Consider the following 24966-nt stretch of genomic DNA (forward strand, 5'->3'; position numbering starts at 1 on the left):
TCTTAGGTTCCTGGAAAATTCAAGGGGGAAAGTATAAGAGATAACCCTCAAGGGAAAGTATAGGGTTTTCTACTAAACTGAAAATCTCAAGACCCAAGTAACTAGTTAGGAAAAAAAAAAAAAAAAAAAAAAGATGTTGGATGTTGGGGCACCTAGGTGGCTCACTTGGCATTTGGTTAAGCATCTGCATTCAGCTCAGGTCACAGTCTTGGGGGACTGGGGTTGAGCCCCACATCAGGCTCCCTGCTCCCCAGGGAATCTGCTTCTTCCTCTGTCCCTACCCTCTCCCTCTCTGAAATAAATAAATAAAATCTACAAAGAAAGGAAGAGAGGAAGAGAGGAAGAGAGGGAGGGAGGGATGGAGGCAGGAAGGAAAAAAAAAACCACACAAATGTAACGTTCTTTGTACGCCATGCATAAGAGTTATCCTTGGAATGAAACAGATACAGTTAAGATCCCTAAAGACAAAGGTCTCAATAGTCCTGAGATAAAGAATCCTGCACCCGTTGTTATTGCTAACTAGTCTAGCCTTTGTCTTGGTTTCTGGCAAATGATGGGGGCTAACTCACTGCCATCCCAACATTGCCCAAATCAAACTACGAACTCTCAACCACTACATAAGAACTAAGAGTTAAACTATTTTAAACTTCAGTTTAGTGATAACTAACATTTTAATGTACACACTTACACATAAAATCCACAAAAATCAGCATAGTCTTCTGCCGTCCATCCACATTCATCTTGAGAAGAGGTATTAACACCTTGCTGAAGAAGAAGCCTGACTACATCTGGAGATTTAAGAGTTGCAGCAAGCATGAGGGCTGTTCTAAAATAACAGAGACATAACTTCACCCTTAGGAACTCAGAGTTATCTAAACAGCAAATTTCATATACTTTACCAGATTAATATCTTGTCTGTCGGTCCAGAATTGACCATTAACACGTTCAAGTGTTTATCTTTGTAAATTACCTCCATGGCTAAAATTAAAGGACAAAAAAGAAGCCTCTTGTCCCCCCTGGGTATGAGAGTAGAAGTTGCTAATTTAAAGTCACTTGATGAACAAGAAACTATGCTAAATTCTTTTAAAAAAGAATTCCCCATTTCTTCCTTAAGCTGATTCAGTGTACCTCCATGCCTTCTAGAGGACAGGTCTGTATAAAAAGTAATTTGCAGGAGTGCCTGGGTGGCTCAGTCATTTAAGCGTCTGCCTTCAGCTCAGTCATGAACTTAGGGTCCTGGAATTGAGCCCCACATATGGCTCCCTGCTCTAACCCCTTCCCCTGCTCATGCTCTCTCTCTCTCAAAAAATAATAAAATCTTTAAAAATAAAAAAATAAAAAAAAACAAAAAAGCTATTTGCAGGCTTAAAATAACAGTATTCACACTAACAGTAACAAAAGAGTCATAGTTGCAGTTAATGATACTAAGATAAGCATGTGTTAGGCACTAAATTAAATACTATATATGTAAGATATTATTTACACACAACAACGCTTGAAGGATATATTATCCTCCTTTTCATATGAGAGAATGTATCTGGTGATGATAGGTAATGTTTCCAAAGTCACATACCCAGCAAGTAGGAAAGGAATTAAACCTAGTCTTGTGTCTATCTAAAGTCCATCTCTTTTCTCTTTATCACCAACCTATGATTTGTCCTCACTAAAAGAAAAATCTATTCAATTAAAGTTATCTTTCATCCTTCTACCCTTACCAACGAAAACAAAACAAAACAAAACAAAAAATATACTGAACACGAAAAAGGATGATAAGCCCACACTATCTGGTAATACTAATTAATAATCACTTAGGGATCATCTAACATCAGTATTCTTTAAAAAAAAAAGGCAATTTAAAGCAAGGAGTCATTCAAAAGATAAAACAACTCCTATTTATGTTTAATATGCATCTTTTAAAGAAAATATATATGAAGTAGAAGTTTCCAAAAAATACTATAAAAGGGTAAGAAGTTCAGTATTGTGTCATAAAATAAAAGGAGTCCACACTTTATAATAAAACTAATATGAAACCCATTTAGCTAACATAAAATCACATGGCAGAAAAAAAAAGATTGCAAATCACATCAGTTAATGATATGAAGGAATATAAATTCTGCCGTATACTGTTCTTCATATTGCCCCATCAGAATAACTGCTTTCTGCCTAACTGATGACATGTCGACATTTTTCACTATATAATTATAAATTAATCCTCTTCTTATTAAGTTAGTTTGACTTAACTGTTACCATCCTAGAACAATATAAGGTTTAAAAAAAGACAACTACTGTACCTTTTCGACTTATCAACCACATGTACATCTGCTTTTTTTCCAATTAACAATTCCACCATTTGGTGTTTGTTTTCATTTACAGCAAGTAAAAAAGGTGTGAGTTCCAACTGTAAAAGTGTAAAAACAATTTATCATTTACAATTTATAATTTACAAAGTTACATATTTCCATACTGAATTTTAAAACCTATAAAGGATCCTCTAAACTTAAACACATATATAAGTACTCTAACCCCCCCATCCTCCCCATCCCCCCATCCTCCCCACCCCCCGACCCTCCCTCACCCCCCTGCTTTCACCAGCTGCTCCTTCTCTTTACAACAGCCCTCCTCAGGGGGTCTGGGTGGCTCAGTCTGAGCTTCTGCCTTCAGCTCGGGTCATGAGCCCAGTGCCCTGGGATGCAGCCCCATGTCAGGCTCCCTGCTCCGTGGGGAGTCAGCTTCTCCTTCTCCCTCTGCCCCACACCTCTGCTCATGCTCTCTCTCCCACTCTCACTCTCTCAACTTAATAAATATTTTTGAAAAAAATAAAACAAATTAAGTTAAATAGCCCTCCTCCACCTCTTCAACAGATTAACTGTAGTCATTCTCCAAATCTTACTTCAAACATTGGCTGGTTCCAAGAATCTCGGCTTCTATCACAGCATTTAGCATTGTATACTCCAATTATTTTATTGCACCCCATCGAAACCAAGAGCGTTCTGAGGGAAGGGACTATTTTTTATCTCTATATCTCCAAACTCTAAGACATAGCTGTAAAAGTTTAAAGTATTTTTACTGAGTTAACAGCCTAAATGATTATCTCTGGAGTAGTGTTTCTCAAATTATATCCCAAAGAACACACACTTTGCTGGAAGGTGAGGATTGTGCCTCAATAGAAAGAGTCAATGATCCTCTATGTTTGAGAAATATTACAGAACTGCACTATATCTCTCGCACAAAAGAAATCGGTTTAAATTTGCTTATCCCCATTTGACAATACTTTTCACGGCAAACATTAACATTTGAGAAATTAGAGTTTCAGGGATACAGTGTCGAGAGCTTTCCAATAAAGGTGAAGGTTTTCTCCAGGTTATACCAACATGCTTGATTCTCTTCTATCAATGGTATCAGGATCCCAGATGTCAACATAAAGCACTCTTGCTCCAAATGGGTCACTGAGGAGATGCACTCTGAATTAAAAGAGCAGCTCTGGGGCATCTGGGTGGATCGGCCAGTTAAGCGTCTGCCTTCGGCTCAGGCCGTGCTCTCGGGGTCCTGGGATCCAGCCCTGCATCAGGCTCCCTTACTTTTCCCTCTCCCTCTGCCCTTCCTCCCTACTCATGTGTGTTGTCTCTCACGCTCTCTCTCAAATACATAAAATCTTTTTTTTTTTTTTTAAACTTCATTAAAGTGAAATCTTAAAACTTCGAATAACTGACTTGACAGTTTACAGCACTGTTAGCCAAAGCCGGCCTCTTTCAAAACTTGAAGAAAACCAACACTTGGGTCAACTAAATCTTAGTAACTATAAGCAATTGTAGATAATTGCTGCATTTAAGAATGAAAATGTATCAAAGATTAGTGTTAATATCAACTGAATCATAGAGACATAGATCACTTCTCTATCTCTATAACAAGATCATGGTCTTAGAGCAGAATAAAGCATATTCCATGTAAAATTACTCAGAAGTACTCCTTGGGTTAGAAGCCGAGGCATAAAAATTCTTGCTATGTGAAGAACATGCTTCTCTTCTTACAAGTCTGTATATGTGCTTTCTTCCTGCTTTCTTTCTTTACAGTTCCTACAAAAATGTATTTCCAAAAAGTACGCTCAAGAAAAAAAAATTAAAAAATAAAAATAAAGGGAAATCTTAGACAATTAAGTTATTTCAAAATATTTTCATTCAGGGAATGCTCGAGCTTCTACATATGAAAAATTGACCCTATCTATGTCAACCAACAGTGCTTCCTTAAGGGCAGTGGTAGGAGGTGACGCACGTCAAAGAAATAACAAGTGGAATAGTGAGCGCGGTCCTCCACTACTCCCCATGCACAGCTATACCCCCCCGAGGACCTACACAATGCTGAGCAGGAACTACTCTGTGAAATGGGAGACCCCATTGCGGTACATGGCAGGCAGAGTGGCTATGAGCGCAAGTAGACGCCCCTGTAGGATGTCATGACCCGATCCCCCTGCTCTCATCTTCAGAACCTTGGGGCCTGGAGTGGCCAGGGCCTGCAACCTGCTGCTTTCTCCTCCCACTTGCACTCACTCAAGTTACCCCACTGGGTCATGGTCTCCCACCCATTCCCAGCAGCACCCATTTCCTAAGCCCCTGCACAGCACTCAGCCTCCATCATCACCTCACTCCCCTCCAGGCCTTCAATCCTTTGTGGGCTCTGAGCCCACCATCCACTCCCAAGCACTAATGGGAAGATTCTCCTTCTGGGGTGGAAGAGTGGCTGGGAAACAGAACTCTGCCCTTTCTGTGCGCATCGTCGATCTCTAGTTCTCCCTGCCCTGGCTTTGGAGTTGTTTCCGTGGTGATAGGACTTGATGTATCGAATTCAGTATTTATTATTTATTACATATATAAATAAATACGTAAATAAATGTTTTGTCGCTAAAAAAATTTACATGTATGTTTTAAAATTTCAAATACTTTATCAATAAAGTTGACGTACCTTGTTTCTTGCTTCAATATTTGCATGGTATAAAATCAGCTTCTCTACTATTGACGTGTTGTCACCAGCAACAGCATAGTGGAGGGCAGTATTGCCAAAGTTATCCGTAAGGTGTGGATTAGCACCGTGTTCTAAGAGAATAGTTACACATGTCTCTTCCTGGTATTGTATAGCCTGTCAGTAGTATCCCAAGAAACAGAGTGTAAGTTCTGGGAATTTAAAGCAAGCATGCCACAGTTTTCACCAATTAGTTACATTTAAATGCAATAAAGTTTCATTCTACGTAATTCAATCAAATCCATCTCAGGCAGACACAGCTGCTACCACACACCTTCATTAGAGGAGTCCTACATTCTTTATCACAGAGATTAAGCTGGCATTTCCTCTGTACAAGAAGAGTCACCATGTCGGCATGGCCAATGGTACAGGCCAGATGGAGAGGAGTCCTAGGAAAGTGAAAGAACGTTTTAGGAAATTATAGTGCACTACTTCAAAACATGCAGTTAATTCATGTAATTGTAAACGTTAAATAGCATCTTATTCCTTTGACTCAAAAACAAAGATTTAGTTTTCTTTTGACGAAAGTACAATATGTATTAGTGATTAGTCACCATGCTAGTAAAAGAGCGGGCTATCTGACTAGGTAGAGCGTGACCTCAGGATTCAGCTCAACCTGGGTTTAAATCCTACTTAACTCTGTCACTTAATAGTTATTACTCAGCCTTATCCTCAATTTCCTCCTCAACAAAATGGACATGAAAATAGTTATCTCGTGTCCCCTGCCCTGCTCAGTTTGAAGGTCATGTAACTCTTGATCTCAAGGGTCATGCATTCAAGCCCCGTGTTGGCTATAGAGATTACTAAAAACTAATAAAAATAAAATAAAGAATAGTTATCTCACAAGACCTCGTCACCATGCTTAAATGAGGATCTATGCAAAGTTTGTTACATATTATTATTATAACTATTACTGTTGCTACTACTGTACAAAGACAACTCTCCTATTAGGTAAAGTGATACAATTATGCCTACTTCTCAGATATGTTTTAAATATTCACAGGAATACTATATATCAATGATTCTAGGAGGCTCATTTTGTCACCTTTTAGTATCTCTGACATTGGGATGCAATTTATAATTCAAAATGTCTTACAACTATAATTGGCAGAATTTTTTAAGATTTCTTCTTGGTATATAAAATGGTGGGGCATCACACAATCAATGTGCCTTACATTAACTGAAATAATGGTATATACATACAACAGTTCTACTGCAGTTCTAGTCACATGGTTGGCATTTAAATACATTTTAGTTCTTGAAAGCATTATGGGAAAAGAGGGCTAAAATAATGAAGAATTCTTTTTAAGTAATTCTTCACTCTGATTTTCAAGAAATTTAAGCCAAAGGAAGCTCAGGATTCAAATAGACAGGACCAGTTTTATTTTTATAGATTATGTATTTTATATATTTTTATATATTAAATAATATTTTATATATCTTATACATAAATATATCATATATTTATATATGATAGATTTTATATACATTATATTAAATAAAAATGAAATTATTTTCTTCATTTTATTAGATATTTAGATTTATAGATCATATGAAAATCAAGAATTACCAATAATCAATATTAGTATTCAATACTATTATAAAAAATAAATAACAGATATTTCTCCACCACTTATGAATGATTCACCTTTTCCTACTAATATGAAATGTCACCATATTTGGGTGTTTGGCATTTTCTACTCTGCCCCATTCATTCATCTGTCCTTTCAGCTATTAGTAACCGTGTAAATTGTGGAAATTTAAGATACATTTTGATATCTGGAAGGGTAAATTTGTCTGCTTATAAAAATTTAAGTTTTTATTTTAATTCCAGTTAACATGCAGTGTTATATTACTTTCAGGTGTACACTATAGTGATTCCAAAAATTTTCTTAATGTCATCACAATGATAAAAGAGAGCAGGTGTAACCCAAAATTCTTTAAACCATGATGATTTTATTTGCTTTATGGAATGTCGATAAATACAAGAAGAGTACACATTTTCAGAAATATATCTTCCTAATCACAAACAGAACCATCTTCCCAATTCAAAATTTCTTTCGACAGCCAGTCAGTAAATAACATACATACAAAGTGGACACAGATATAAATTATATATTGGATTTTATCGAAAGAATTTGTAGCCCAGAAGTTGACCTATTATGGGAATAGATCTTTTTTTATAACATTATCGTATAAAAAGATGTCCATTAAAAATAACAGACTAACTTTTATAGAGGTAGATTAGCCGGGCTATACACAGGTGACCAGTGAGATTGCAATAGGTCTGCAACACACAGAGAAAACTGCTAGGTTACACATGAGTGGCCAACTGAATTTCAATTTACCCTAGTAGATATATGCACACCCCACTGATTGGATGTCTTCACCTGGCCTGACCCGCCCTTGTAACTGGGCTTTGCAAGTAAGTTCCTCTGGGAGGGGCAGGGTCAATCTAAGTTCACAAAATGACTCCCTCTGGCTAAGCAGGCCCTTACAGCTCTATTACCGTTTTTTCTTGTCTCTTTTATTCACGTCTTTCCCAAGCAGTAGCAACCGCTGCATTTTCAATATGTTGTTCATGACGGCAACTCTGTGGATCTTTTTGAGATCTTTCATTCGGATGTTATACACCCGCTGGGACTCGTTGAATTCTCCCTTCTTAACAAGCGGGGCCCTCAAGTCATTCATCACTTCCCTGCGAAAGGTCACGGATGACGCCCCTTCCCAGTCCCGAAACCAAAAAACTTCTTCATTGCAAAGCCTAGAGGCTTCACCAGCACTTCACCTTCCACTGGGCTTTTCACCGCTTCTACACACCAGCACCAGTGCTAGAGATAAGCCAAACCGACCTCACAATGGTTTGGAATCTTGGAGCACCTAACAACCGTAACCATGACGCCAAGCACAAATGCGCTTGCGCACCTCTGAAACCCGCGTGGCTGCGCCTGCGCATAAAGGGCCAGCGACTAAAGGTGCCCAAAGTGCATGTGCGAGGCCCAAGCCTCTCAAATCTCAGTGCGGCGGCGCGCCGCTCTGACGGGGCAGAGTGGCGGGGGCCCCCACTCGGCTCACCGCCCCGAGGCTATAAATCTGGATAATATTATTTTAAAGACTCTGAAGACCTACAACAAACTAAGAAGGGTTTATTCATGAAGATTACTGAAGTTTGGTTAGAGCTGTGTGAGTCTGTGCTGTGCTCTCACTTCCCATGCCAGAAACTTGTCACTTAGAGAAGGGACTTGCCTGACCTGAGGCAGAGTAAGTCAAAGAGGTGGCCTCCATGCTAAGCACACAGAGTTCTCTAGCCTGAGGTTGCAATGCTGTTTAGGGGAAACAAGAGTAGCAAGGTATTTAACTGTAAGCTCTGAGAGGTCAGAGAGCCATCTGGATGGGATAAGCACTCCACATAAACTCCAGGTTTACCCGAGGCAGGCAGTAGAAACTGAAGCTGGTTCGAGCCACCCACATACCCATGGTTGCTAAGCCACGCGCATACACGCAAAGAAGCAGAAAGCTTGTTAGAAAGCAAAAACCAGGCAGCCTTGAAAATGACCCAAATGTTGCATGGACTTAGAAGCCCACACAGATCATGGTGGCTATCTCTTAACAACTAAATGTCAACTAGGCAATCATGTTATAAATAGGTGTCTCTGTCTGTTTCATAAGTAAGTATTGACAGCTTAGCAAAAATTGACCCCCAGTGGGGGGATACCTTAAAGAACTGAAGAACGATTTCCTGACCATTTAAGGGTACAACTGAACACCATTATTCTCCTACCCTCCAAAGATTTATTCCTGTTTAGTTTTTAACTTTAATCTCACATAACGTGAAATTACCACTGAAAGGGAATAATTCAATGCATTTAGTGCATTCACAAGTCACCATCTCATTCCAAGACATGTCTATCACCCAGAGAAGAAAATCCCCTGTGTATCAGTTTTTCAACCTGTGGAACTCACTGATTTCGTATTTTTCTAAGTTTTTAACAAGATACAAAGAAAGTGAATACAAATTGATGCTTTCTTTTTTTTCTGTCCATTTTTCACCCTTTTCCAATTTTAACAATAAAAGTGACAATACAAATTTTAGTTACCATTTGAATTTGTCATCTCTGCTCTCTTTGTACCATCCTAGAATAACTATAGTTGCTGGCCATGTCATACCCACACTAAGGAGCAATGGGACACAGCTCAACTGCGTCTGGCTGACAGACACTGGGCTAAAACTGCCCATAATCACAGGATTACCATTTTGCCTCATTCCAGCTCTGATATCACTTTTGTACATCACATTTTTCAAGCTGTTTTAATAATTTTCTCACTGTAGACAGAGATACATCTTGTTACATGATACAGATTTAGAACTAAGAGTAATATTTTATTTATTTACATTACTCAATTCTGGCCCACAGAAGTGAAGTGGCCATCTACCGTAATTTGGTTAACATGTAACCTCTTAAATTCATGTGCCCAAAATCCAGACACTGTATTTAATTCAAACTACATATTTTTAAACACACTAAAGCATTATCAACACTCATATTGGCCTAATCCATGTGATTTACACTAAGGCACAAGCGATCAAAACCATCCATACTGACAATTTTATAGGTAAGTCATTCTATTTCTTTTCAAATTAAGTTCTTCTTTTAACCAAGGTATTGCTAATGACACAATAAATAACTTTTATTCACTGAACGATGAATCTTTACTGGACAATTTCAGTGTGAAAGTACTGGAGCAATGATAAAGATAATTTCAGACATATTCTGAGACCTCAAAGAATTTGGCATAAATTCACAAAAGGCTTAACCAAGAAGACAAATAACAACTCAAGAAAATCTGCTAAGTTTTACAAAATGTTAAATGACTGACGAATGTGGATGATATAACTGCACTGGGGTAAAGGAAACCCTCAGACTTTCCAGAGACTACTAAACACTGGCTGTGACCTGACACTAAATCTAGGAGACCCAAAACACCACTGTGGCCCACCAGTCAGAGGAAGGGCTTATGGAGGTCAGCCGGTCAATGGAATATTAGCTCAGGTCTCACAGATGTCCCAGTGGGTCTGCAAACCCGGTCTATGGTCACATGCCCAGTGCCGGAATGCACAAGGAATAGAATTCCTGACAGAATTCCTACTGACAGAATTCCCACTCTGGTGCCCTGACCTGTGTAGTAAGGGCTCCTACAGTGGGAAACACCAAGTGGAAGCCTCCAGAATTGCCTCTAACTAGGAAAATAGTAAACCAAAAGTCATGCCACATCCCCGAAAGAAATGCAGAGATTAGTGCCACCATCAAGGGTTAGAAAGACACAAAAGTGGTGACTCCCACATCCCCAGAACAGACCTTAGGACAATGACAGTTGATTACCATAAGCCTCACTCGATGGTGACCCCCCACTGTTGCTGTTGTTCCAGCTGCTGTTCCAGATGTGGTTTCAATGCTTGAGTAAATTAACACACTGGTACCTGGTGTGTGACTCCTGGCCTCTGTCTCCATCTCTGTCCCTAAGACCCACCGCAAGTTTACTCGCAGCTGCAAGGCCAGCAAAGCGCCCTCACTGTTTTCCCTCAGGGCCCTCCCACCCTTCAGACCTGTGTCACGATTTAATGTGCAGGAATTCTGATGGCCCTTCCCTTCCCCAAAATGTCACAGGGGCCTATTCTAATGATGACATTGTGCTGACCGGATCTAGTGAGTGAGAAGTAGCAAGTATCCAGGCTTATGGGTAAGACATTTTCATGTCAGAGGTGGAGAATCAATCCAAGAATAATTCAGGGGCCTTCTACGTCAGTCAAAGTTCTAGGGGTCTAGTGGTGTGGAGCACATGGAGAGCTCTCAGGAGAAGGATGAGCTGTTGAATCGGGCTCCTCCTACAACCAAGAGAGGAACAACTGTCCACGGGCTTCTTGGGATTTTGGAGGTAACATATTCCTCACCGACCCCTCTGGATGTGTTACTCCAGCTCATTTACCGAGTGACGCCCAGAGCTGCCAGTGTACGGTGGGGTCCAGAACAAAAGAAGGTTCTGCGACAAGTATAGGCTGCTGCGCAAGCTGCTCCCCTCCTCAGGCCACCGGGTCCACAAATCCACTGGTGCCTTAAGTGTCCATGGCAGACAGGGATGCTGGTTGGAGCCTTTGGCAGGCACTAGAGACAGATCACGGCACAGGCCCTTAGGACTTTAGAGCAAAGCCCTACAGCACTACAGCCCCTGCCCCTCTGGGACATACAGGAAGATAACAGATAACCAGTCTCTTTTAAGAAACAGATCTTGGCCTGTTACTGGGCCTTCAAAGAGACTGAACACTTCATCATGAGCCACCAAGTTACCACGTGACTGGAGCTGCCCATCGTGAACAGGGTATTTGTCATCTGACCCACCGAGTCATAACACCGGATGTGCAGCAGCACTCCACCATCCAACAGAAGTGGTACAGACGTGATCAAGCCCAAGCAGGCCCTGAAGGTACGAGTAAGTCACATGAACAAGTGGCCCAAATGCCCATGGTCCCCACTCCTACTCTACTACTTCTCTCCCCCAACTTGCACCTGGGGCCTCATAGGGAGTTCCTTACAGTCAGCTGACAGAGGGAAGACTCCAGCCTGGTTTACAGATGGTTCTGCACAACAGCACCCAGAGTGGACGCCACAGCACTAGGGCCCCCCTGAAACATCCCGGAAGGACAGCAGTGAAGGGAAATCCTCCCGAGGCTCCTGGCCGTTCACTTTGCTTGGGAGGAGAAATGGCCAGACATGGGATTATAAATTCATGCGTTGTGTCCAGTGATGTGCCAGATGGTCAGGAAGAAATGACTAGAAAACTGGTAGCAAGGGAATTTGGGGCAGAGGTATACAGACAGAACTCTCTGAATGGGGAAAAAAATGTGAAGATATACATGTCCCATGTGACTGCTCGTCAAAAGAGGACACTGGCAAAGGAGGAGTTTAATAATCAAGTGGACAGGACACCAGTCAGCCTCTTTCCCCAGCACCCCTGTCCTGTTCCAATGAGCTCATAAACAAAGTGGTCATGATGGCAGGGTGGAGATTAGGCATGGGCTCAGCTATGTGCACCTCTACTCATCGGACTCATCTGGCTACGGTTACCACTGCGTGCCTAATTGCCCGCAGCAAAAACCAACACTGAGACCTCACTATGGCACCACTCCCAGGGGAGATTAGCCAGCTACCTGGTGGTGGGTTCAGTGAAATGGGCCACTCCCATCATGCAGAGGGCAACATTTTGTCCTCACTGGAACAGCCACTTACTCTGGGTACAGATTCACCTTGAACGCAAGGTGAGCTGCTGCCAAAACTACTATCTGCGGACTTTCAGAATGCCTTGTCCACCATCATCACAGGAGTGCTTCTGATCTAGGAAATACCTCACAGCAGAACAACAATGGGCCCATGCCCTTGGAATTCACTGGCCATGCATGTTTCCCGCCGTCCTGAAGCAGCTGGTTCAACAGAATGCCCTTTTGAAGACTCAGTTATGGTACTAGCTAGGAGGTAATACCTCGCAGGGCTGAAGAAAGGTACTCAAGAAGTTGTATTTACCCTGAATCTGTGTTCAATACATGGTGGCATTTCTCCCATAGCCAGGGTTCACAGGCCCAGGAATCAAGGGGCAGAAATGCAAGTGGTAGCACTGACTAGTATCCCTACTGACCCCTAGCAAACCTTCTGCCTCCTATTCCTATAACCTTAGAAACTAGTGCTGCTAGGCTAGAGGTTCTAGCTCCAAAGGGAGGAACACATCCACCAGGAGACACAACAGTGATTCCACGGACCTGGAAGCTCAGACTGCTGCCCAGCACTCTGTGGTCCTCCAGCCTCTCAACCAGCAAGGAAGGGAGTCCTGACCACCAAGTGGAACCTGGACTGCTCCTCCACAATGGAGGTGAGGAAGAGTGTGTCTAGAAAACAGGACATGACTCAGGGCATGTCTTAGTATCACCATAATTTGAGCCCATTAATGATTTTTTAAAAGCCAAGAAGCAAGCATGTCTAAGGCTGAAAAATCTTCAACCCAAGACAATCTTAGGGACTAATAATCACTCCCTCGAATGTCATTGACAAGGTTAAAGAAAGCTATGAATTTAGAAGAGAAAGATGAATTTAAAGATTCATGAAATTCACTACATGCAGCAAAGGATACAGACATACCAAAGATTTAACAGAAACAAAGCCAGGGGTCATAAAACCCTCAAGGAAAATTTCCGAGGCTTGCACCCCAGGCCTCCTGAAACCTATTCCCAAGAGTACATTTAGAAGCAGTGACATCATCTAGAAGGTTCTTCCTCTAGTTCCCCGACTTTCAGAGGATGTGGTTTACTGGAGTTCAAAATTATTGCTTATTACATTCTCATTCAACACATTTATTAGGCAATCAACTATGTGGGAATCATTGCTCTAAGCCCTAATTTATAAACAAAATATTCGAGCTTACATGCACACTTTACATCATCATGAGAAAGACTACCAATAAAACAAATATATTTACTTCCAGAGTTAAGGCCTCCAAATATATGGCATGTCATGTGTTAGTAGCTCTTACTTCCAGTCCATAAATAGAATAAAAGAAATGACCTTGATTTAGAGTATGTGAAGGTCATCAAGTATAGCACGCAATTTCTACTCAGCGAAACTGGAAACAAAGGCCAGTTGACCTGTCATACTGGTTAGCCCAGCTTGAAATCACCTGCACTGCTGGTAAAAACACCTGGAGCCCAACCCTGCAAAACATCTGTGCCATAGTACCTACAGCTTTACAGAAAGGTAGGGCCAAGCGGAACCATGCCAAACAGTCCTCCTCAAACATTTTAGACAACACATATAAAAAACGTTTTCTAAATTATATATTATTCACATATTTTTAATAACAAATAACAAGTCATCTAAAAATAACTCACCAAAACATTCATAGCCTTTACTTTCCAGGTTGTTTCCTGCCTTTCATAGTAACAGCGGACTTTTCAGTAGAAGATTTATTTTTTCTATCAATTTCAGTTTGCTTATTTGAGTTTTTTTCAATTGCTAAGCAAAAAGTTAAGTCATTATTAAATTATTCATTTAATAATTAGTTCTAATGTTGCTGAATTCACTTGGTCTTCAGAGCATCATGACTCCATTTGTTTCTACTTTCAAGCACAATGGAAACCACAAAGGCCAAATTCAAATATATGATTAAACTAAAATGTTAAAATTTTTCATGTCAATAAACAGTTTAAGCAGTATTAAAGGACATACGGGAGGAAAGTGTCTGCAATTAACCTGATAAACAACTGATTACTTAAAAAAAAAAAAAGCAGGTGTAAAAAGGAATGAAATCTTGCCATCTGCAACAACATGGATGGAGTGAGAATATAATGCTAGGAGAAATAAGTCACTCAGAGAAAGACAAAGATCCTATGATTTCACTCATATGTGGAATTTAAGAAACAAAACATGCACAAGCGAACAAGAGTTGAGGGGCAAACCAGGAAACACAGGAAACAGACTCTTAACTATAGAGAACAAACTGGTGGTTACCAGAAGGGAAGGAGTGGTTGGGGGATGAGTGAGATAGGTGATGGGGATGAAGAAGTACACTTATCGTGATGAGCACGGGGTGGTGTACGGAGTGCTGAATCACTATATCGTACACCTGAAACTAATATCATACTGTATGTTAACAAACAAGAATTAAAAATGTAATTTAAAAAAAGAAAAAGGGGGAAAAAACACTGTAAAAATGGGCAAAGGAAACACAGGCAGGCAGTTTACTAAAAAAGTAACTATGGCGGCTCAGACATTAAGTGTTTGCCTTCGGCTCAGGTCATGATTCCAGGTTCCCGGGATCAAGCCCCGCTTCGGGCTCCCTGCTCAGCGGGGAGCCTGCTTCTCCCTCTCCACTTCCCCCTGTTTCTGTTCCCCCTCTCGCTGTGTGTCTCTCTGTCAAATAAATGAATAAAACCTTTAAAAAAAAAAAAAAAAACTATGAATGACCTCCGAGTATGTTTTGTAAATGTTGTAAATGTCTACCATACTAGTAATTAAAGAAATGTACATTTACAAGGAGAAATGTTTCACGTTTTTGAATTGGAATGATTGTTTTAAAGATTTGTTTGGGGGTGGGGCAGAGAGAGAGAATCCAAGTAGATCGCACCGAGCATGGAACCCGATGCTCAAGCTCATGACCCTGAAACCATGACCTGAGCAGAAACCAAGACTCGGATACTTAACTGACTGTGCCACCCAGGCACCCCTTGAATTGGCACGTTTTAAGTACCGCCCACAGTTGATGAAGATGCATTCTGGGAAGACGAGCCCCTCCCCCATCCCACCCCTGAAAGTGAAACCACTAGTGGAATTCACACAGCTTTTTGGAATCAGGAAATATCTTCTCAAAACTTTTGAAGTGTGCTTACCTGGAAAGTAAACTGCAGAAATTTATCCTAAGGACAAATATTTATTTGTAAAGATGTAGCTTTTTTAGTTAAAAAAAAATGGGAACAATCCATGCTTATAACAGCTTCAGGCACTACTGTAAATTGCACAGAAAAGTAGTTAATGGCATGGAAACCTCCCCCTTATATGCTGATTTAGGAAAATACAAATTATCAGTGAGTCCATGAAGGTTTCCATCTGGTTATGTATCCACAGGAATACACCTTACTGAAGGCTACAGGCCACAGTATTCCCAATAGCTCTGTGAGTTGTAGGGTTCTGGGTAACATTAATTTTCTTCACTGTATATTGTTTTCCAAATATTCTACAGCAAACATAGCATTTCTTTAAACACAAAGGAGTGAGAGAAAAGGTAGCCATCTATATAAATTCCAGATAAAGAGTTATGCACAAAGTCATCTTTAGAAAATGAGGGAGGGGAAGGGATTATTTGTCACATCTCAGGAAGGGAAAGGATCCTCTAAACACAGAACAATTAGAAAAACCAAAGGAAGAAAAAAGACTGCACACTGGGCAAAATACAAATGTTAATAATTTTGTCAATCAAGAAAGCAAATAAAGTTAAAAAGAAAAATAACCAGGACATATTTACAAAAATCTAATAAAAAGCTGATGTTTCGCATATAAAGAAATCATAATTCAATAAGAATAAAAGGGGGGAGGAAATGAAACATATAAAAAAGATCTATGTATTAGATCTTATATTTTATAAATTAAAATTAAAATGTCCTACTTCATCAAAAATTTCTAGAAAATGGTAGAGTCAAGATTGGAATGCAGGTCTACTTGGCCTCCAAGCAATATACCATGTTGCCCACAGCAAGTAAGTCACTTTTTTAACCACGTTAATTTTAAAGTTCATACTTAACAAAAGAGTTTTTTCCCCCTTCAATTACACATTCTTAAATGAAAAAAGTAACTAAGAGAAAATAAATGAAGTAGAAAACTACGGCTAGTGTTTTTAGGTCTTAAATGGAGGTTGAGTTCTTTTGACATATCCAGATAAACCAAAATTCTCTTGATACATATTTAAATGAGAACTTACTTATCAAAATCATTATTAAGTATAAAGACTGGTTCTTGATTAAGTAAAACAGAAAAGGCTGTCACAACTAAGAACAGGAATAGTAAGTAAAATCTGGTTTTCTGATTTTATGAAGGACTCATGGAGGAAGATGCAAATTATGAAGGAAATTAAGAAAAGGCAAATCTAAAAATACAGTGCAGAAAAACATGAAAACATTCATTATTAAGCAATATATACTGACCATGAATCAGGGAGCCATTTAGCCACTGAATGTAGTAGTTTTGAGGAAAAGAAAGCAGGATTTCATTGCTGATTATTGAAAAGGGTAAAAGCAGAACAGCCCCAGCTGAAACTGCCAGGGTGAACGTGCTCAAGAACAACCTGGAAGAGATCATTGTCACCAGCAACTGGAAAAAGCAAGGAATACAGTAGGAATTCAAAAAGGACAAAAACTCTTAAATCTTTTAATCCAAAAGAGTTACATAAGATTTTCATTAAATACGTATAGTTGGGAGACAAATGTTATCTGTATGATACTACAAGTTCAATTAGGTATACTCCAAAACTCCTCACTCTGTGAAAAAGGTCAGTAACTCGAACGAGCAGGCCCTAGAAGAATCACATACAGAAGACAAAGTACTTTGCACATTTTACAAAGAATAAGCCATAGTTTCTCTCCTCTTTTAAATTTAAATATTTATTCCACAATTGCATTTCATTAACAACTGGCAAATACATCCTAACAGCAATGCAAAAACTGATTCAGGTGAAAAAAAAATACTTGTGAAAACAATATGAAAAACCAATTCAAAATGGTTATTTCAAGGAAAAAAACTCAGCAAAGCCATTGGTCAGCTACCTCTTAAAAGAGGTAAAGGTAAAATAAATTAGACTAGCTAACAGTATCTAACTATTAAATATTCTACTATTAAGCTATTTAAAACACTGCCTTGTCATTTTTAAAAATAAGATACTGCTAATAAATACTAATACAGAAAGATGTCAAAAATAAATTAAGTAAAAAAACAAAAACTGAGAAAGCATGGACAATAAATAGAATACATGCTTACACACACACACACACACACACACACACACCCAAAAAATGCATTTATATACACAGGAAAACAGAGGTACCAAAAAAAAAAAAAAAACAACCTAGCATAATATATAACAATGCCACAGGAGAGTGGGCTTTCACACTCTCACTTATACATGTCTGCAATGTTCAAAAATTTTTTATCTAATTTTTTAAAAAAAAATTTTTAAGACTAAAAGGGAAAGGAAAAGAAAACCTCACCAACATTATAGATGGAACCTTAATTTAATATCCATTCCATTAAAGTCAATATAGGAACAACGTGAAAATAAATGTAAGACGACATAAGGAAAAAATGCATATGAAACGCTGGAAATAAACATCCACTAGAGTAACTTTGAGACCAATGCCATCTTGTGGCAACCAAAAGAAGTGTTTTCCTACTTAAAAGCCAAAACAACCATGAAACCTCTCTGTTCAGTGAATCATTGATAAAGTTCAAATGTAGACCATATCATACATACCAAAAATACAACTCAAATCAGACACAGAAGAAGGCTTAGAAGCTGAGTGGGCACGTTTCCTGGGAAAAGCACTAGGAACAATGTCTACCCCGGTCCACCGCCAACTCTGGCAACTACCAGCCAGTGGCCTGAAGCACGCTTCTCTGGTTTTGTCCTTGCAAGTCAAGTGAGGAACTTACCCCAACCACTACCATTTCTGCCTTCCAATGCTAAAAACAGGATCAAACCCACAAGCTCACCATTCCAGGTCCTGCACAGCTGTTCCAGTATGTGTGCAAGGCTCCTCTCGCCACGACAGACTCCCACATACAGTGCCACGTACCCAGTCTTCTTGTACACCAAACCTCAATGCGTTTCATCGCTCTGTGCTCCAGGGCACAGTCAGCTCTGTCCCTAGGGTCCCCTTTATGTCATTTGCCCTGCGAACCACCACTCTCCACATTCCTCTCAGTAGTCAATCCCTCTCTTCTCAGCTCACATGACACTCACCACACAACCAGCCAGAAGACCAACCATAGTTTCCAAATCAAAAACTGGGTCCTGTAATCTGACAAAAAACTGAGCTTATGAGGACAAATAGGTAAAGTATTTGAAATCAACGATCCAGAAAAGCCTGAATGTATGGTCACCATAACAACGACGCCAACTCTCAACAAAACACTTCCAGAACCTACTGTAAGTATTCCAGGTACCATGACTGGGCTCAGGATGTTCGGACAAGATGCTGTCACCCTCTCGCACTGCCCGTGGGCACCTAGGGTGACAGCTACTCACAGAAGGCCGGAGCAGTGCAGGTCAACGCTGGCAAGGGGTCCCTAAGGTAAGGCCCTGAGTCAAGTCGAAATAGGGCAGTAGTGGCCATGGCTTACAGACCTACTGAAGTGCCCCTCGGATTAAAGCACCGTTTCACAAACGTCACCTTCTGAAACGGAGCAGATTCTGAGGACAGAACCCACAGGACTGCCTGAGGGCGGGGGCAGAGAGGACTCAAGGCCGATCTGAGTTTTAGCCTGAGAACTGGAACGGCAGAGCGGGCACTGCCTGTGGTGGAGAAGGCCGCAGCTGGGGCAGGCTGGCGGGGAAACAGGAACTCAGCTTTGGCCCAGCTTCGTCCGTCACGTCCACAAGGCAGGAGCATCACAGAAGCAATGCTTCACACTTCTCTCTGCAGGCTACCAGGTGGCCTAGACCTTGTCTGCCCCATTGCTGGTCACGTTCCGATGACCACTGGTCAGGATGGTGTCTGCCAGGGCTCTCTGACTCTAACATCACTCTTTTCCCTTTTAACTAATAAGTATTTTGTGGGAAGCTAAGTTTGAAACTAGGGAAAATAGCCTGTTCCTTGCCAAGAAAGATTATTCATCTACGGATTCCTATCAGTTTGGACTCAAGATTGTTCTATTTTATTCTGTGTAGGGTCCACTACAATCATTCTCCGGACACTGAGATTGTCCCTGATTGGTGGGAAAGCCCTCGGAGGCTTCTGGGTCTTTTTGACATGTACCCATCATTCTTGGGGCACTTCCTTGCACTCCGGCAGTACCACACGCACAGAATGAGCCTGGAACTTCCCCTCCCCTACCCTGCAGTCAGCTTCTCCCCCAAGGAGCCTGGGTCCCTATTAGTGGGAAATTGTATTTAGAAATACCGATCTGGTGCTGAATATACTCCCTGCCGCTGGGGTGTCACGCTCCCAACGGACAGGGCAAGGACTGTAAGTGCGCATTATGCATACAGGTACATATACACAGTTACCTACACCCGCCTTTACATCGAGATCTGCTGCGATAACTTTGTGTCAAAAACCATGAGGCCGCACTGATCGTCCACTGGCAAGTCCAACCGCAATGCAACAACCCTGTTCATCTTCATTTTTCTCCCCTTCCTGTAACTGCAAATGGCCCCCATCACCTTCAATGGACCAATCCCCTGGAAATGATCTGACACTCCTACCCTATCCAGAGCCACCCTCCTGCTTAGGTGACTCCCCATTCTGGACTGCCCTACCTCCCTCCCCACTGACTTCTGATACCCATGCCAGGCCATCCCTCCAGGGACACCAGCCTACTTGGGCTCTGTCATCCTGTATGGGTGCCCTCCCCAACCTCTGACACCCTGTGACAGAGCACCCCTAAACACGTGCGGGTGCCCCTCATCACCCCCAAGCTCACACTCCACGCCGGGATTTCCCTCTGCAGGGAAAATTCCCTCCCTCCTCTCAGACCCTGAGAGCCCACACCAGGTCACCCCCCCGGGGCTCTGATACGTCATGCTAGGACCACCTCCTGCAATGGAAACCCTCCTCTCACCTGCAAAGGCTCATAAAAGTCTCACCAGTTAGGCATTCCGATTTCATTCTCAAATCAACTAACTAGCCAACAGTAGCTCGCAGAAAATGTAGTTTTTGGTTGCAAAGTTCATCTGGAGGCACAAGCAGGTACAGGCGAAGAGCAGAACAGAGGAGCAAAGGAGAAAGCAAGCGCAGGGCTAACGGGAGGTGAGGAGGCCGAGGAACAGGCCTTCCATTTTGCCATGCGTGCTGAGCCAGCTGTGGAGACCCCGGAGTGCTGCCAACCACTGCACTTAAGAACCTGTCAAGCCCTTTCCCTTTCTTCTCCCGGTTAGCAGGACTCTCCTCCGCTTCCTCCTCTTCGGTGGAGGGGGCAAGGGAAGGAAAGATGGTGGAGAGAAGAGAGGCAACCCCGAAGTCCCACGTACAATGCCCCAGCACCAAGTCCGGATTACTCTGCAGATGCAACTTAATTCACACAACAGCATGACAGAGTAAGTGGCAGCTCTCCTTCACACAAAGAGAAAACAAATGTTTGTTTCTCAATCTCTTCGGACCTGAACTTAATCTTGAGTTCAGAGTTTGAATCCAGATCTGCCTTCCTCTTCCATTCTCACTCATTCTATCACACAAGGGGGGAAAAAAGCAGTGAAAGCCGGAAGGGTCACTGGGAGGCGGTGGAAGGGAACAGACTAGTCCTGATTCTCCTAGGTGCCCTCACCCCTCCTCCCTCTCCCATCCTTAATGTCAGTGCTCCCCCAGCTGCCTGCCTCCACTCACGGGATGCAGGAACCACCCGCCAGGAGAACCCAAAGCCCTCAGACCCACCGCAACAGCGATGGCAGCAGAACTGGTGAAAGCAGAAGGGGAGGTCAGGGCTCCTGAGCCTCCTCAGAAGGAAACGAGGCACAGCCACCATTTCATAGAATGCATTGCAGGGTAAAGCCTAAGTGCTGTGTTCTGGTCTGTTCGTAAGTGACTGATCCACAAATGCATGTATGGAAATGTACCACCAAGAGTGGAGCGCAGACTAAACAGAGAGGAGAGTGGCACACATCTCACAGGTACTTACTTCATCCCTAGAGGATTTCACTGGGAAGGAATTATATCTGCCCTTTATTCAGTGTGTGATTTGCTGAAGCTTTTTGAGGTAAGTGAATTATCTAGACCAGGAATTTAGACAGAGAAAAATGATAAATCACTGAAGAATTTTCATAAATGTCATGGTCTGAAATAAAACTATAACCCCTAATCCTATAAATTTAAATAAAGTAATAGGCCTAAGTTTTAAATCCACAAAGCAAGAAGAATTCACAATATAAAGTTACAGATGTTTTCCCCAGGGCATTTAAAATAATTTAAATGACCAAACCTAGTAAAGCAAGGTCCATTTAAATTCACTGTTCAGTTATGAATCAAATCAGCCCTATTCAAGTCACTTCTCAGTTGAAAGTATTTTTTTTATTTAAGTGAAATTCACATAACATAAAATTAACCATTTCAAAGTGAACAATCTAGTGGTATTTAGTGTAGTCACAGTGTTGTGCAAACACCACCACTTTCTAGTTCCAGAACATTTCATCACCCCAAAATAAAACCTTGTATTCACTAAGGAGTTGTTCCCCATTCTGCCCTCCCCTTGGTCCCTGGTAACCATCAATATGACATGGATGGATTTACCTTTACTAGTTTATTTCTCATAAATGGAATCACACACTCAACGACCTTTCGGGTCTGGCTTCTTCCACTTAGCATGATGTTTCTGAGGTTCCTGCACGTTGTAGTACCTTATTCCTTTTTACGGCTGAGTAAGAGTACGTGAGAGTATTTGTGTATGTGTGCGTTAAGTGCAGGCAGCCTTTCTCCCTTTCCTCACCTCCGCCCCACCCCAGGCACAAAATGAATAATCTGATACCAAGCATGAAGACACAAATCCGAACAACCGGCCTGCAGTCTTCAGAAGCATCAAGGACAGGGAAGTCAAGAAAACACTGAAGAAGGGTTTCAGTCTGAAGGCAACGAAAGGGACCCGACAACTACAAGCAGCGTGTGATTCTTTTTTTTTTTTTTTAAGATTTGATTTATTCATTTGTCAGAGAGAGTGAGCACAGGCAGACAGAGAGGCAGGCAGAGGCAGAGGGAGACGCAGGCTCCCTGCCGAGCAAGGAGCCCGATGTGGGACTCGATCCCAAGACCCTGGGTCGTGACCTGAGCCGAAGGCAGCCGCTTACCCAACTGAGCCACCCAGGCATCCCGCAGCCTGTGATTCTTAACGGGGTCCTTTCGCAACAAAGGACATGACTGGGACAACTGGTAAATCTGAATGGGGCATGAGTGGTACAGCCTCAATTTCATTATTTTGATGGTTGTATGGTAGATACACAGGAGGACACACTGTTTGTAGGCATTATATACAAAAGTATCCTGAGGAAATGGAGAACCAGGTTGGCAAATTCTCAAACAGTTCTGGGGCAGAAAGGCTCTTTTTTTGTTGTATTTCTAACTTTTCTATAAATTCAGGACTATGCCAAATAAATTTCAAAGTATCGATAAAAAAGAATCCTGGCATAAGAATCTCTCCAATGTAGTTGTATCTGTGTGATTTCAAATTTTAGTCAAGCAAAATCTGATAAAAAGAAACTTATTGCTTCCCATCCAGTTTGACACCTCAAAAATTTAAAGGGCAGAACAATCATATATCAGCATAAATAAGCAGAAAAAGAGCTATAGGGAACCTAAAGAATCATCAGACCGTCCACCTGCTCACAGCAGGTAGATGCTCAGCTGCTACAACAGATGTCTGTTCCTTATTCCAAGACTGTCACAGTCTTCTCAGGAGACCATTAAACAACCCAGAGTTTTCTTTCTTATGGCCCAGCAACTTTCCCACCAGAAGCCCACTTCCTGGCTAAAACCTCTGAAGGTAAAATTTTCAGCTCCTCAAAGAAGCAAATTTTAACAGGAGACAATCAATCCTCATTTTTCCATGTACAGTTGATCCTTGAACAATATGGCTTAGAAATGCACAGGTCCGCTTATAAGTGAATTTTTTAAATTAAATATAATAGAGTATTATAGAGGCACCTGGGTGGCTCCGTCATGAAGTGTCTGCCTTCGGCTTAAGGTCATGATCCCAGGGTCCTAGGATCAAGCCCCACATCAGGCTCCCAGCTTGAGCCCCACATCAGGCTCCCAGCTTGGCAGGAAGCCTGCTTCTCCCTCCCTCACTCCCCCTGCTTGTATTCCCTCTTTCGCTATATCTCTATCAAATAAGTAAAATCTTTTTAAAAATACATGTAGTACTGTAAACGGACTTTCTCTCCCTTATGATCTTCTTTTCTCTAGCTACTTTTTTTTTAATTAAAGATTTTTACTTATTTGACAGAAAGAGAGAGAGCGTGAACAAGCAGGGGGAGCAACAGAGGGAAAAGCAGGTTGCCAGCTGAGCAGGGAGTCCGATGTGGGACTCCATCCCAGGACCAAGGGATCATGACCTGAGCCAAGAGCAGACGCTTAACCAACTGAGCCACCCAGGCACCCCTAAATATAATACAGTATTATAGGGTCCTAGGATCAAACCCCACATTGGGCTCCCTGTTTGGCAGAAGAGGAAGCCTGCTTCTCTCTTTCCCACTCCCCCTGTTTGTGCTCCCTCTTCTGCTGTGTTTCTCTCTGTCAAATAAATAAATAAAATCTTTTTTTAAAAAAATTACAGTACTGTAAATGTATTTTCTCTCCCTTATGATTTTAGTAAGATTTTCTTTTCTCTAGCTACTGTATTGTAGGAATGCAGTATATAATACACATAACATATAAAATATGTGTTAATCAACTGTTTATGTTATCAGTAAGACTTCCAGTCAATAGTAGGCTATTAGTAGTTAAGTTCTGGGGAAGTTAAATATTATACACAATTTCCAACTGCACAGGGCCAGCGTCCCTAACTCTCACGGTGTTTAAGAGTCAACTGTATATTTATATGTTTCTAAAGATAGGGTTAATATCAATAAGAAAGGTGACTGTTTCCCACATTTATGCCCAAAGGTACAAATTAAATTTGAAGAATTTATGACATCGAAATTAGAAACAGAAAAAATGAATTTTAAAATACATACGAAATCCTGTTGACTATGGCATCCTCATCTTCTTGTTCATCTGTAAAAATGGTTACGGTATTAGTTTTTTTATTCTTCAACAAAATGTTTCATTAATTTATTAGAAAATATAAACAAAAATAGAAACTTAAAGAATTACTGAAAAGAACTGATTTTCAAAAAGCACTGTATTTATTTCAGCATGGATCCAAATTTAAATCCTATTAAATTACATATGACAGAATGTAGGTAGAGAAGAGTGTTGTGATTAACCAAAATCCTGATTAACAAAACTAACATATGTAAACTGAGATTTTCCAAATATTTATTGCGCAAGAAAATAAAACTTAGTAAAACCTTAGGACCACTATCAAGTTTACTGTCATACAATATAAGTAAAATTATAATTGCTAATGAATGAAAATTTTTAATTGATAATATCCAACAAAAATCTTTATTATAAAATCATTAGTCGGAATCTTAAAACTCATGTACTTTTCTACAATTTTTGAG

At 41.0% G+C, this 24966-nt stretch overlaps 1 protein-coding gene across 1 annotated transcript in view; it reads right to left on the reverse strand.

The window, feature by feature from the left end:
* Positions 1-24966, reverse strand: part of LOC308347273 (ankyrin repeat domain-containing protein 26-like) — a 141011-nt gene that overhangs the window by 76662 nt on the left and 39383 nt on the right. The window contains exons 3-7 of the mRNA XM_080810516.1: positions 24475-24514; positions 5288-5402; positions 4957-5130; positions 2292-2398; positions 689-826 (exon numbers count right to left, since the gene is read on the reverse strand). Coding sequence (XP_080666642.1) covers positions 689-826; positions 2292-2398; positions 4957-5130; positions 5288-5402; positions 24475-24514 — 574 coding nt within the window. The remainder of the gene's footprint in view (positions 1-688; positions 827-2291; positions 2399-4956; positions 5131-5287; positions 5403-24474; positions 24515-24966) is intronic.

The sequence above is a fragment of the Martes martes genome (genome assembly GCF_963455335.1).
Source record: "Martes martes genome assembly, chromosome: 8".
NCBI classification, from domain to species: Eukaryota; Metazoa; Chordata; class Mammalia; order Carnivora; family Mustelidae; genus Martes; species Martes martes.